This window comes from Chlamydotis macqueenii, chromosome 4, assembly GCF_036417535.1.
Source record: "Chlamydotis macqueenii isolate bChlMac1 chromosome 4, bChlMac1.mat, whole genome shotgun sequence".
NCBI lineage: Eukaryota > Metazoa > Chordata > Aves > Otidiformes > Otididae > Chlamydotis > Chlamydotis macqueenii.
Genome location: NC_141559.1, coordinates 66,426,554 through 66,442,137, shown reverse-complemented (window position 1 = coordinate 66,442,137; position 15,584 = coordinate 66,426,554). Strand labels below are relative to the sequence as shown.

The window sequence follows — 15,584 nt, the reverse complement described above, 5'->3', positions numbered from 1 at the left end:
CCCTAACCAGGAAATTTTGCCTCTTTCAGCACATTCAAGACATGCCTTTGATTCTGTGCTTCATTAAACTGTCATTAGATGAGAGGGATATCAAAATTAAATGACTGAGAAAAAAAATTATTTGATAGCTCATCCATGTAAGTCCATGTTCACAGTTCATGTTCTGAGAGGAGTTTATAATCTTACCAGTTGCAGATGTTATTAAAAATAAATCTATGAAATGCTTTTCTTTTGCATGTGTAAGACATATTTAAGGATAGATCATTTAGTTGGACTTAGTGACTTTGCGCTCAGTCTTTTCAGGATTAAATCCAAACATAAATAGTAAGTGAAAAAAAATGCAAGTAAAACCAGATCAGATTAATGAAAATGTTGCAGTGCTTTTTGAACATAGTCACCAGGCGACTACCATTTCTAAAAGGTCAGTCTACACTAGTAGTGACCAAAACCTCAAGGAGAGCAATGAATTACTTAAACTATTGTTAGTGTTATCCAGGCCCTTGCTGGCAGCTCTCATTATTAAAATTAGTTAAATATTTGTTACTGATCTTTTTAGTTAGCAAACCAAAGATGAAAAAAAAACAACTTTGCTTTTGACCTAGCCGCTTGAGTATACTTTTCCACTTCAGATTGGGCTGAGGTACTTTAAAAAAGAATGCATAAATGTCTGGCACAGTAGTGTTCTGGTGCTGTACAGTAGATACCCAGTTTTCTTTATTCCTCAAGGATCTCAGATTAACACTTTTTACAGATAGAGAGTGTCTTTAAAGTAAATAAAATATTTGATGTGGCATACATACACATGCGTGCACACACATATATCAGTTCTTCATATTTAAGAAAAATGGGGAAAAGGGAATAAACTGTCAGTAATTACATATTTTCAGACTATAAAGGTAACTTAGTAAATATTTCATGTCATCTAAAGCTAGTTGGCTGATTTTTAGTTGAGGAGGTGTTCAAGACGAAAGAAAGAAAAGGAAGAATATTAATCAGTCTTAGTGTAGCTGTCTGCTGAAACTCCTAAGAGCTTTGAAATCTGGATAAGTAAGGAGAGACAAAATTGAGATGATGTTCATGAAAAGTTAACATTTTTAATAATACTGCTCTGTAACATCTTGATGTAGTTATCAGTTGTTACAACGTTCTTCAATTTAGAGAATAATACAGTGACTGGTTAAGTGTGGCTGGAAAGCAGTGAGTTAGTGATGTTACAGAGACACCAATACAAGTGAATTCTGTATTTTTGTGGAGCTCGTATTTGTTCTGGAGGTTCAAATAAGTGCATAGGTCTTTCTGCACAGATGACATTGAAAAATTTGGGCCTCAGTGTTTAATTGATTGATAGTTCATCCATAATAAAGCACATGTATGCACTGCATCATTGATTAGCTATGCAACTTTAATCTTTAAAATATCCCTGTGAAGCAGGTGAAGTAGTATCCATGTTACACTAGGAACAAATAATGACTAAGGGCTTGACACGAGTAAGCCAGCTGAGATGAGAAATAATGAGTTTCTTGCTTCCAGTCTTGTGCAGCACCTTACAAGAGACTGAGCAGCTCCACTGTCAAACTAAATGAAAGCAATGATTGTATCCTTCATCACAGGCAAGGTGTACCTTAAATTACAGGTAGACTAGAGATGGGTAGTCAGCACTCAAGATTAAGCCACAACGCCTTGTTTTCTGTGTCTTAGATAATGGCACTGGTTCATTCTGGCAAGTGTATGATTTTTTTCTTCTAACAAATCGTATCTTTCTTGATTTGAATTGTTAAAATGCTGTTCTAGCAGTTGCATCAAATGATGTTTGATTTTCTTCCCAACACAGTTAATTCTATCACATAAAAAGTTTTTAGCTTAACTTCATTTTATGTTGTCTCGGAGCATTTTTAAGAGCTTTTAAAAAATCACTAGTGTATATAATGCTGTTTAGTATGTATAGATGTACTTCTGTAATATGTGTAAATAGTTAAATTAAACAAACTAAACAAAAGGAGGCAAGAATAACATGAAAAATCTTTAAGAAAATGTGTGCTATTGAGTCAGTATGCTTTTGTATAGTAGAGATACTACCAATTTGGGGTGTAAGTTCCGTATTTCAGCTAAAAACTGTAAAGACTAAATCTTTTGGCAGTATTTTAGGTCATTTTCCCACATGTTGATCTAGTTTGCATGCAAATTGCAGTTAAATGAACTATCTTGCTTATAAACCCTCCTTTGTAACTAATGTCATAAATGATTAACATTACATGTACTGTTTACATTCACACATTTCATTTACATATGTTGCTGTTTATATTGTTTTCTTATATCTATGTCTACCAAGATGAAATAAAGAAATCAGAGTGGTTAGTTGTGCTGGTACTCATACAGTATAATTTTTTTATTAATTCATTTAATAATGGTACAAGGACTGGAGACATGAAGAAAATATACAGTCAGTGACAAGACTCAAAATTATGAAAAGATGTTCTTGTGTGGCAGCAGCATGGACTGGGTGATTGCCACTATTTAAAAACATCTTCCAGAGATTAAAAATTTTTACTTCTTTACTTAGCAGGGCATTGAATTTTGCTTTTATTGCTTTGAAGTTGAACAATATATTTGTTGCTTTTACACAATAACTCAGTATCTTGAAATCTATGCAATCTGCAGGATTTAACAGTTAATTTAGGATATTTTAAAAAAGAAAACATGTTTTTCTTTGTTTCTGTTTATATGTTATAGAAACCTGAGCAATAACAAGATTACAGATATCGAAGAAGGAGCATTTGATGGAGCCTCTGGTGTGAATGAACTATTGCTCACTAGCAACCGCTTGGAAACTGTTCGCCACAAAATGTTCAAAGGACTAGAAAGTCTCAAAACACTGTAAGTGTAATTATTTGCATGGTTTTAGTCTTCCTTTCTGCCAGATATTTCTAAAAGTAATATTCTGTCTTAAAAGCCTTGATTTTAGAGGATTAGCTATGGATTATTCAAGCATATCTTACTTCCTATTTTACAAAAAGTTATGATCCATTATATTAATTCATTAATTATTAATTATGGATATAATGTAGCTGAACTTTTTCATTGTTATTACTTGACTACAGAAATTATGCATCCTCTAAAATGATGAAGCAGTTGAGAATGGGTAAACATCCAACTGCAGAAATGGAAATGGGAACAATCATCTGCTTCAAAGTAAAAGAGTTTTGCATGAGAATTACGCATTTTACGTAATGGAGTCTGATTCAATTCAACTCAACCATTACTGGGAATTTTCTTAGAGGAAAAAATTATTCTGGTGGATATTGAAATGTGGGAAATTATTCTCTTGTAAGTAATTTTAATGGCTTTTTAACAGTGAAGGGAGGAGTAAAAGCACTATAGATTGAAAACTTATTTCATTCTTTCCATGAAGGCAGTTTAGCTCTTTCCATTCAAAAAAAAAAAAGATGTTTATACAATCCACAGCTTTTTGGCCTTCTTCAGAGAGCCTGTCCCTTTGATCAGCAGAACAGAGCCAAGATTAAATGGTCTTTGGGGCTTCAGCTGTCCACAGACATTAGGTATTTTTAATAAATCAGGCCTATCATTTCTGACTTTGCATTTAAAGCTGCTAAATTGTTAGAAGTAGCTATTCTTTTACAAAAGCATGGGGATAGAAATATTAATTTATTGATGGACAAATAGGACAAGAGCAAACTCCAAAACTTGGATGTTTTGTAGAAGTATGAGAGACTTTAGAATACATGTTTCTTGCCTAGCATTCTGAAATGTTTACTAAACCTTAGAATCATGCTGAGGAGGAGTCAGGATAGCCTGATTTCTCTTAATTGAAACACTTCAGAATGTAGTAGAAGTAGTTTCTAGAGTTACCCTAAGAAAATTCAGATCAAAGGGGCCTCAGGGGGAGGTCAGCTGGTACAACCTTCTGCTCCATGTAAATAGTAGTTCTGCAGTCATTAGGCTTGGAAACATGAAAAGAGGGCTGGTGTGTATCTCTAATTTGGCGAATTTCAATCAATTTAATTTATTGATAATTAACAACCTCACAATTACTGATTCTGATATTGAAAGAAAAAAAAATGTTTAGGGGAAATACTCTTTGCCTCCTTTGAAACCTACACACCCACCTTTCTGTTTTCCAGTCCCCTCCACGCACACTGCACTCAGTCCCTTCAGTGACGTGACAGGCAGCACAGGAGTCACTGCAGTGTGGTTCCCCCACTGGTAGCCGTCCTTTTGGAGTCCTACCTCTTGGCCCTCGCTTGGGCCACTACTTCAGCTCCGGCCCCTGCTCGAGCCGAGCTAAGAAATGCTCATCCTTCCTTTCTCAGGATGCTGAGGAGCAACCGCGTGAGCTGTGTGGGAAACGACAGCTTCACAGGCCTGAGCTCAGTCCGCCTGCTCTCGCTGTATGACAACCAGATCACCACCGTGGCACCCGGCTCCTTCGATACCCTGCACTCGCTCTCTACGTTGTAAGTCAAGTTTGTGCTCACCAAAAGTTAAACCTCTAACGTTTTCAGGACATGTCTGTTAATGTATAATTTGATGGTGTGAGGTAAAGGTAAGGGGAAAAAAGGCTCATAGAGGGATTTTTGAGAAAGTTTATTTTCTGGACCATCTCAGACGCATGAAGAGTATGTTTTCATGACACCCTGTGATGCAGCATTAGACTCATTCCAAGAAGTGCCTGAGAAGGCAGGAAGAATGTCCTGCTCACCCCTCTCACAGAACCCCACTGATCTCAGCTGGGGCAGAAAGCACATTTTTGAGGTAGGCATTGCACAATTGCAGCTGGTCAAATCGCTATGTTGTCTGTCTTTCTGCAATGTGCCACCAAATTATAATATTAAATTTCCTCAGCTTGCTGAAGATCTTAACTCATACATGTTTTATAATGAAGCCTTAGTCTCATTTTCTATAAAAAGAAAGAAATCTCTTTTTTATTTAAATATGATGTAATTTAAGTGAAGGGAAGATGATGAGTGAAGCTGCCACTCAGTTTACTGAGGAAATGCTTTTTGTAGGAAAAGGAAAGTACTTAATCCCCTTTTTACATAAAAAGTGACACTTTGCACCAAGTGACTAATTTGTGCATATTAAGGATGGCATGTTTATAAATAATGGAATCATCGATAGGTTTGTAAGGCAATGCCAAAAGTACTGAGACTTCTAGAAGTAAATTCATTTTTGTAACTGGCATGTAATCAACTTAGCTGTCACTTCAGATAGGAAACTTATTCTCTAGAGCAAATAAAAGATGGAAATCTTGAGATGACAAATTAATGGAATAGCTGTTGTCAGGTTAAAGCTAATAATGTAAAGTAATCAGCCTTCATTTCTATATGAAATTATTGCATTATCACTATGGAGTGGCTTGACAACAAGTCAGGTCTTTGACATTTCTAAATTATTTCTAAACGAGTTATATCAAGATTCACCACACAGAGCCTCAATTACAGCTTCCACCTATGGTTTGTACATAGTATTGTTTGAAGAATGGTTAGCTTTTTGAAAATAGAAATACTTAGGGTGAATATTCTATTTCTAGAATAGAATACTTCTATTCTAGAAATAGAATACTTAGAGTGAAAAAATAATGATGTCGTCGGAAATAAACTTCCCTGTGGTTCTCAGAAACCTCTTGGCCAATCCCTTCAACTGCAACTGTCATCTCGCGTGGCTTGGAGACTGGCTAAGGAAGAAACGCATTGTGACAGGGAACCCTCGCTGCCAAAAACCATACTTCCTCAAAGAGATTCCCATCCAGGATGTGGCAATTCAGGATTTTACATGTGATGATGGTAAGAAAATTACTGTTTTAACTTCTTGTAATTTTGACTTTCATATGTATAGCTGCATGATTCCCATAGATCCCTAAGTGTTATGCTTTAAATAACTTCATCTGTGCTTCATGTTCAGTTTCTACGTCAGTTTAAAAATCTTCCACCCATTTTTAGATGATCAGCAAGCACATGGGTATTGTGTATGCTTTCAAAACTTTTTCTTGCCTATGTTCAGTACTATAAGCCATAATTTAGAGACAATATAAAAATTAAATAAGTTGATCAAATGTTGTAGTTCAAACGAGAATATTTTCAAATGCTGATGCTTGCTGATGCTCTTTCAGGTTACTTGATCAAATGCCATTTTGCTTAGTTTGTGACTTACTGAATGTCAGAATTCCCCTCATCACTTTAAAAAAAAAAGATTATTGTTATCTTGCATGTCTCTCACACATTCTTGAATTTCTTGCATTATTAGTTTGTCAGTTTTCAAGGCTGTAACTTGAAAGAGACTCTCTATTTTTAATAATTCGTTCATTTTGAAAATCAACATATTTTGCTTTATTATCTTTCATTTTAAGTTTTATTCTTTCTTTAATGATCTTTTTTTTCCATATAATACCATTTTTGCCTAGTGAAACCGCATCCTGCTAACTAAAGCATCACTTGAAATCTAAATTCTTAAAGCAATGGCTTACAGAGATGACTTACTGTTTTCCCTACCTAGAGATATCATGTAGAAATATCATGTTTGCTTATAGGAATTCCAGGTGGGATAGTATTGCTAATATTGAAGTGACATTTGTATAGAAAGCTTACCATCAGTTTGTTTTTATTAACCAGGAAATGATGACAATAGCTGCTCTCCACTATCCCGCTGTCCTGCAGAATGTACTTGTCTAGACACAGTAGTCCGCTGCAGCAACAAAGGCCTAAAAGCTTTGCCTAAAGGCATCCCAAAAGATGTAACTGAACTGTAAGTGGCACACTTTTATCCCTTTTATGAAAATCGATGTCAGATTTATATTGTCAGGTTCAAGAATGAGGGGGGAAGAAAATGAAGATTTTGATTCAGTAGATCAGTTGAAATTTATTAATACACCATTTTATAGATACAAAGACTTGCTCAGTATCTTGAGGAATTTGAGGTTAAATTTGAATTAGTACAATAGTAGCTACTATTGTAGTATTAGCTACTTAAAATGCTCTGCAAGTCACAAAATACTCTAAGAACTACGTGTTACTGAAAAGCTTTGAAAATATATGTATATGAAATCATGATCACTCTCTGAATGTATATCCCCAACACTAAACCATCGTATAACTGAACATGGGTATCATGTTACAATGGGTTAAATTATGGGCAACAGTGAATCTAATTAATCTCTGGTCACTGTTTAGGAGGGAGTGAAGAACTTCAATTACGTGAATAAGCAAAAATAAACTAATCTGTTATTGTGTTTGCATATTTTTGCAATAAACACGGTTTTGCAATATTTCAAAAAGACTGGTTTTAATAGAAAGTCTTTCTTTTCATATAGACAGTCTTATACAATCTGGGATATTTTATTAATCTTTTGATATATTTTTTATATGAGAAAAGTGGTTCAGATTACGTTTTATGAAAAAATATAATTTGAATATGTGGATGGACAGTAACTGATATAAAAAAGAGCTTGCTACTTCATGTATTGTTTGATGATAGTAACTGCATAAGTTACTCATAAGACTAGATGATTCAGTTTTTATGCATTATGAAGGGGAAAATATAAACCTAAAAAATAGGGTTATTAATCTGTTTTGAATTATGATCAGATAGGTCACAAGATTAAAAGAAATAGATAGAAATTATTGACAAAAATAAGTGGGGTTTGTGTTACATATGGCAAACATTTAATATCAAATTAATAATGCTTCATAATGACTGATTAATATAGTGCTTTTTCAGAAGACGTAATAACTGTGTATCTTAAGTCCCTAAAACAGTGTTACTGTTTTACCACTTGCTATTATATAGAAGATTCTGAAATGCCCATTACTGATTTGGTGCTTAATATCATCCAAAAGGCTTTAGTCGTTAGTGAAGAGAAAATATTAAGAACTCAAATTAGCACACATATAAACCTTTAACTTACTTCATTAGGTTTTGGTGGTTTGGTTTTTTTTTCAAATAGAAGATGACTTAATTAAATATAGTCTGGCCTAATAAATACAATTTGACAATGTAAGGGCATCAATGCAATGTAAAATGAAGCAGCTAAAGGGACATACTTTCAGAATTTCAAGTGGGACCCTGACTGTGACTGAAAACTCATTTGTGTACAATTTTGTATGCTTTAATTAGTGTCTAAGCATGCAATTTAGCATATTTTTCAAAAGGATAATGGAAGTGGATCCTGTTAGCAGTTGCATGCTGATCAATTCTGCTTGTTCATTAGCATGCATAACCCTTCCAAGATGTACTCTTCATGTGTTTTGTAAAATATCTTAATAGTTACTTCATTTGAACAAGGAGGAATTTTTATCAGCCAAGTGGTTACTTGTAGTACTTCAGTTCTGATGAAGCTAAAGCAGTATATCCTAATTTATCTGTCGATAAAAGAATTTTATCCGAATACTTACTCCTTCAAGAAGTTTAAATGTTGCTGGTTTCTTTTTTAATAATTAGGTACATGAGCCCGTGCTCCGTTCACCACCACTTATGTAATGCCATTAAAACAGCGTAAGCATGAAACTTGTTGAGACACATATTTTGGATTTGGCAAGCAGCCTTTAGGAAGGCATGGTCCAAGGAGGGGAAAAAAAAAGAAAGAAAAAGCTTTTTGATTAGATACAGATAGTTATTTCATTAAGTTTAACTGTGTTTCAGTCCATTCATTTACTCAAGACAAAAGTTTCTAAAGATGTTGGAGCATATGTAAAGACGTTAAGCTCAAAATTAGTCTAAGAATGTCTCTATCAGAGGCTGCTTTTAACGCAAGTGTGTTCCAAGCATTTGGATAGCTAAAATATCTTCTTTTTATAGGATAATGAGGGTGTAGTTTATACTTAGGTTCCAGGAGACACAAGTATTACCACCATCAGCAAGTCACTTCCCCAGTTAAGAAACTAAAGACCTTTAATCTTCCTGACACTGTCTGCTCCGTTTCAGAGAATCTGGTAAATTCAGCACTTCTTATCATCTCTAAACTACTTGTCCTGGTTACATGAAGAGCCCCTCCACTTACATTTTGTAATGACTGGCTGCACACTGGCAGATTTTTAGGCAAAGTTTGTTACCTTCCCTTGCCTTTAACTGAGGTGCTGACACAGTTTGATGGCTCTGCACCTGTTAACTCTAAGGATGAACAAGTCTGTTATTGAGAATTATGAGCATGAAGAGCAAGCAGTATAATACAGGAGCTGTAAACCTACAAAGAGGAAAAAAAAACGTAATCTAACTTTTCTGGTGATGGGTAATTGATTATTGTCTTTAGTCCCTAACATGCTCCATAGGAACAGGCTTGTAGTGTATCATGCCTGATATATCATGAGATATACAGGGAGAAATTAGGGAAGGTGACCTGAGCTGCAGGCATGAGAAATGAATTTTCTGTTAGAGACGGGACCAGCCGTTGCTGTTTCTACTGTAGAGGACTACTTCTGCAATGTCAAGGTCTGTTTCTGTTTACAATAGCTTAAAATCCATGCTTAATGTCACTTGCAGAAGTTAGATTTACTTTTCATCTGTAGGTGTGTGTATAATGAAGATGATAAAGACCTCACTTGGCAAAGTTTTTATGGAAGAATAGAAAGTACTGTATAAGAGCTGGTTGTTATTACTGTTTCTTCATAATATTCATAGTATCTGATAAAATGGCACTTGGATCTTAGGCTGCAGGTGCTCAGTTGTGTCTCTAAAACCCAAAATTTATAAGCAAGGTTTTTTATAAGATGTAAATACTATGTATTAATTTGTTATTAACTTTAGTCTTGGATTCTAATATTAGCGGATGAAGAGGCTACTGGTTTAATGAATAAATAATGCTTTATGCTTTATTTTTCTACTTTAGCTATTTGGATGGAAATCAGTTTACCTTTGTTCCAAAAGAACTCTCCAACTACAAGCATTTAACACTCATGTAAGTAGATTTAGAGCAACATTCTCTACTGAAATTAAAAAAAACAAAACCAAACCAAGCCACCCTACTCCATCATACCTGGGTTTAGTTATAAGAAAAAAAAAACTTACAATGTATCATATATTTTAGCGACTATAATACCCAACCACATATTATAATGGAGGATATTTTATTCTACTTATCACATCCTACATATAATATACTTTTTATATATGTGTGTGTATATATATATGTTTTATAAACAAGGATATTTCATTCCAGTGATTACATCACAAAGTAAATAAGCAGAGATTATAGTTAACCTGAAAAGAGATGTAACATTTTACAAAATGTGTTGGAGTAGTGCAGCATTTTGTTACACAGCTCCATAAAGGCACTAGAATTATATAATTTACAAAAGAAACAGTCAGTGATATGCATCGCTCTGTGGTATGCTTCACACAGGAATTGCACATACAGCTGTTGTAACATGTGAAGGTGACTCCTTCTGTTTCTCCCACAATAATGGTTTAATGACTCGAGAAGAGAGCTTGCCTAAAACACCTTACTCCCAACTCTATTGCTGACTCACTCTGATTTGAAGCAATCTAGCTGCTCTAGAATTTATTACCTCTTCTTCATGAATGATTTGAATGTGATTTCTGTACCTTGTAAGAGTACAGTGAGAGAAAAAGGAAGACTGTCGGTGTAAATGGCTGTAATTCCTTGGCCTTTGTTAGGACTATAAAAATTTATACCAGATGAGGTTGAAATGTGTAACATTCTGAAAGCAGTTTGTGGTTTCATTATAATCAGAATAAAAAGTGTAGGGGAGAAATAAAATACCTTAAATTTCTTTTTAACTGGGTTTAGAGCTTTGCTGCAAAAATATAAAATGGTTTGGCATTCAAAAATAAGAACTTGATTTCCTTTATTTACCTCATGTTAGACAAAAGTGGTCACGGTCACAAATTTAGAAACAACATGTTTCCAAAACTTTTTGTATTTTTGCAAATGACATCAGGAAAAAACCCTTGCAATATTCTCAAATGTATGCAATATGGAACCTATAGGAAATCTTTGCGAATTCTTTAGGGAAGTTATACAAGACCTAACTTGCAGCCCACTGAAAATATAAACTTTGGAACCTCAGTACAAGAAGCAAGCAGAGAGATTGGACTATGTGCAGTAACAGTATCAGTGGAGACTGGATATGTATCTAGAGATGAGGGTAATTAGAGTCATAATGACAAGGCTTCCATCACACAGATTAGCTACTCATGGTCTATTTTGGACGATCAGCCAGAAATCGTATAATTTTACCTCCTAATCAGAAAATACATGCAAACAATTTAGCAGACAAATGTAATACAATAAATTTAGATGAACAGTAAATAAAATGCAAATAAAATTAGTATTAACAGTCTCTATTTATCAGACCTGTGGGGCACATTATTGTAATCTCTTCTGAGTGTATCCTCATATTGCTTTTATGAAGTTGAGAATGTTCCTCAGCTGTGTTTGGAAAACCAAAACCCTATGCATAGTTCTTCTGTGGCCAAACCAGGAATTGCATACGAGTCTCCTGAGTTCCAGATTAACAAGGAAAATTGTTTATTTCTAAAATTGCTTTCTCTTTTGACTAGATTGCTCTGTTATAGTTGCCTAATATGATTATTATTATGAGTCAATTGCCTTCGATGCTTTCATGAAATTTCAGTGGGAGAAATAAATATATTGCATAGCTATTCCACAGTACTCGTAAGTTAAAATAGCACGGTCCTCTCACAAACAAACGCTGTATTTTACCACAAAATACAGTAAACCATAGTGAAATAGTCAACATAAAATGAAAACTAAAGTACAATATGAGAAGAAAGAACAAACAGTATTGACATTTCATATAGCTTCTTCAAAGCTTATTTGAAGCTACTGTCTTTGAAGCTACCAGCATACCACTCCAGCTTCCATCATACTTAAGATTTTATTCATTAGAATATTGAAAAAGAAAGATGATAACATTTTCTCTAAAAATCTTAGCTAGTGTTCTTTATAATAATAGCTCTGGGCTTTGATGTCTTCAGCATACAAGTGTTAAGTAGAGTACTAGATGATATTTACTCAGATATCATTAGGGACATGACTAGAATGATTTCCACTTTAAAAGATCACTTTAATTTCTGTGCTTGGGGTCAGGTAGGATTGCGTTATTAACTCTGTAGCATGATGGACATTGCTGTTGTATAAGAATGCAGTGCACTGCTTTTTCATCTGCGTTGAAATGAAAATGCTTTTCATTGATCAAGCTAAACACTTGCTGGGCTTGTATATGGCATGTGAAAATAAAAATATGTGCTGTTTTAGATATTGATACCAATGATGATACTACTTCTACTAATAAAAATAATGTGTCTGTCAGTTTAACTTACAGTGTTTCAGGACTGGGGCAGTCATTTTAAGATCTGAATTTCTGAATTTATTTTTTATAGAGATTTAAGTAACAACAGAATCAGCACTCTTTCTAATCAGAGCTTCAGCAACATGACTCAGCTGCTCACCTTGTAAGTTTAAACGTGTAACAGTGACTCTTTGGAAGCATTACAGTGGGGTTTTTTTTTGTCTTGGAGAGAAAGGGCATTTAGTTGATATTACGCTTGCTTGTTGTGGAGGCTGTAAAATAACTTGTTTCTAACTAGCTATATGTGCAAAAGCTGGTTTTGGTTATGCTTTACATAGTTTAGTGAATGGCTCATATACTTGCTGACAGTATTTTATATATTTTCAGAATTCTTAGTTATAACCGCCTGAGGTGTATCCCCGCACGGACCTTTGATGGGTTGAAATCACTTAGGTTGTTGTAAGTATTATTGTTTAACCATTATTATTTTCCAGATTTTTTGTTTGTGTACAGCAAATAGCAGATCTGTAGGAACTTACTTAGATATTAAAACATATCAAGTATTTGAGAAGTAATAATTACATAGCCTTAAAAATCTAAATGGCGTCATTCTGTAGAAGTAGCCTCTAAAAATGCTGCACGAGGGGTTATATGATGCTGGACATCATTGTATATACAGACATACACCTTTTTCTACTTTTTAATCTTGGCTGTATTTCTTTTTTATGTTATGTTCTACCTTGTTATAAGCATTAAAGTCTAACAAAAACGCCATATGCATAAATTCCTCAGTGTATATGAGAGGATTTTGCCATTGAGTTTTGTATATTTTTATTCCAACAATAAATTTCTTTCTTTGTTGTTTTATTTAATATGGGAGTATTTCCAGAACCATTACATCATTGTTAACTGTTGAAAAATCACTAAAATTACTTGTTGATTCCAAGAAAACTTTCCATTTTACCACTAGGAAAAGCATACTTGAAAGGGCACGAAAAAGGACAAAGGGAAATAAAGAACAGTCAGTTTAGTTTACAGCTTCAGTTTGTCATTAAGAAAAATATAACCACAAAACTGCAAAAATTCTTTCTCAAAAGTCCCCAGCAGAACATGGAATTTTTGCCTCCATTTGGGTATTTTATAACCATTTAATAGCTTAGTTGGATTAAATGTCTCACGCATGGCATTATTTAAGTGTGCTCACATAACTTCAGTTATTTTATATAAATATGAATAATTTCAAGAACCATAATTCTGTATGTGTTAGATATACATGAAACTGAATGAATTGATAGAAAATGAGAGATATTTTTGTGCAAGTTTGCTACAGGAGAGATAACACTAGTCCTGTATTGATGATTAATTAGGTTTTTAATTCTTTAACTTTACTATCAAAACAGGACAACAACCTTAGTATTTATATTAATGAACAGTCAATGCCTGTATTTTCCATGAGTCCATGAAAGATTAAAAAAAGGTATGAACATAATTAATGAACATTTCAGGGAACTGCTGAAAAAGCCAGAAATAATAACTCTTCTGCTCTCCCTAAATCCAGACAGTACTTTCCAGAAGTGTGCCTACTTTTACTGACCTTTATTCTTTCAATTTGAAAATAATTATATTATTAACATTTCTAACCAAAATTCAAGATAAAAAAAATCAAGTGATGAGTAGGCTGCCAGTTAGAATTTAAAAAAAAACTTACCAGCTGTAAACACTGAGGAACTGGAAGAAAAAAAAAATGTGAAAAGCTGAAAACTGTTTACCAAAGCTGAAATTTGCAAAGTTAACCTGCTGATTTTTATGCATATATTTTCTTTTTAAGATCTTTACATGGCAATGATATTTCTGTTGTTCCTGAAGGAGCTTTTAATGATCTTTCAGCATTATCACACCTGTGAGTATTCAGATCATAACTGTATTTTTTACATTACATTTGGCAAATTTCATATAGTTGAACAAAGACAAAATACAAAGGTCTGCTCTGGAATGATCTCATGCATCAGTGGAGGCTCGGGACTGGGCAGAGAGCTAGCAGCTCAGCAGAAAAATCCTGGGCCTCCTGGTGGGCAGCAAATTGAACATATCTGCCACATGCCCTTATGGCTAAAGATACTCTGGGCTGAATTAGAAGGTGAGCAGCCAGGTGACTGAGGATAGTGGTCACTCCCTTCTGCTTCACCCTCCTAAGGCTACATCTAGAATATGTGTCCAGTTTGTCCTGTACAAAGCAGATGTGTATGAACCAGAGCAAATCCACGATAGGGACAAGCAAGCTGGGGAGGTGGCTGGGTCATATGGGCTGTGAGGAGAGGCTAACAGAACTGCGCTTATTTATCCTGGAGAAGGAGACGACAAGGAGGAACCTAATAGTCTTTAAGCCTCTAAGGGAATTACAACAATGATGGGGACAGATTTTTCTCAGAGGTGGACAGTGAAGAATAAGAGTGAACAATCACAAGCTGCAGCAAGGGGAGTTTGATTGGACGTAATGAAAAATTCTTCACTGTGAGGGTGGTTCAGCTTGCCAGAAGAAGCAGAAGAATCTCCATCCCTGGAGGTTTTCCGAGTTCAGCTGGACACAGCCCTGAGCAATGCTGCTCTGACTTTGAAGTGAGCCCTGCTTTGTGCAGGAGGTGAGACTAGATGACCTCCAGTGCCCTAAATTAGTCTTTGATTCTGTGTCGGTGTCTGTTGACAATGGCATCTGATTTCAGAACCTCATTTGAGGCAATACTGTTCCTGGTTTTAATTTTCAATGGGAACCTTGATTAAAACAAGCTACCTGTCTATAAACCTCATTTTATTTATGGATAGCTGTCAAATCTTTGCTTGCAATTGAGGAGTAAGTTGACTAACTTATTAGGTAAGGTAAGTTGCCTTTAGATATCTCTAGTTTTAATGTTTCTGAACAGCTGCAGTTGTTAAAAACATAATTATCTGCTTCTACTTGAGTATTGGACAATTAATTTGCCATTTCTCAGAAATTTGATGATACTGATTAAGTCTTAGAATCATAGAATTGTTTGGGTTGAAAGGTTCGGTTGGAAGACTAAAGACCTGTAAAGGTCATCTAGTCCAACGCCCCTACAAGGAGCAGGGACCTCTTTAACTAGATCTATGACTTTATGATTCTATCTGTTGAAAGTTGTGTGATTATTGTATTTCTTAAAAGGAATATGAGTACATCTTCATAGACTAGCACAATGCTTCTGTCCTCCAAATTCACTACAAAACATATTGTTCTCAGAGTTTTGAGAGTATTTATAGTTTCTAGCAGAGAAAATAGACACTTTTAAA

At 34.7% G+C, this 15,584-nt stretch overlaps 1 protein-coding gene across 4 annotated transcripts in view; it reads left to right on the top strand.

Annotated features, from left to right (window-relative positions):
- The window catches only part of SLIT2 (slit guidance ligand 2), a 257,184-nt gene that overhangs the window by 199,371 nt on the left and 42,229 nt on the right, over positions 1-15,584 (top strand). For 3 of the 4 annotated variants that reach the window (XM_086746083.1, XM_086746082.1, XM_086746084.1), the window contains 8 exons: positions 2,731-2,874; positions 4,329-4,472; positions 5,635-5,801; positions 6,627-6,759; positions 9,836-9,904; positions 12,373-12,444; positions 12,669-12,740; positions 14,110-14,181. In XM_086746083.1, coding sequence (XP_086602209.1) covers positions 2,731-2,874; positions 4,329-4,472; positions 5,635-5,801; positions 6,627-6,759; positions 9,836-9,904; positions 12,373-12,444; positions 12,669-12,740; positions 14,110-14,181 — 873 coding nt within the window. The remainder of the gene's footprint in view (positions 1-2,730; positions 2,875-4,328; positions 4,473-5,634; positions 5,802-6,626; positions 6,760-9,835; positions 9,905-12,372; positions 12,445-12,668; positions 12,741-14,109; positions 14,182-15,584) is intronic. The other variant, XM_086746085.1, reaches the window with a different exon arrangement.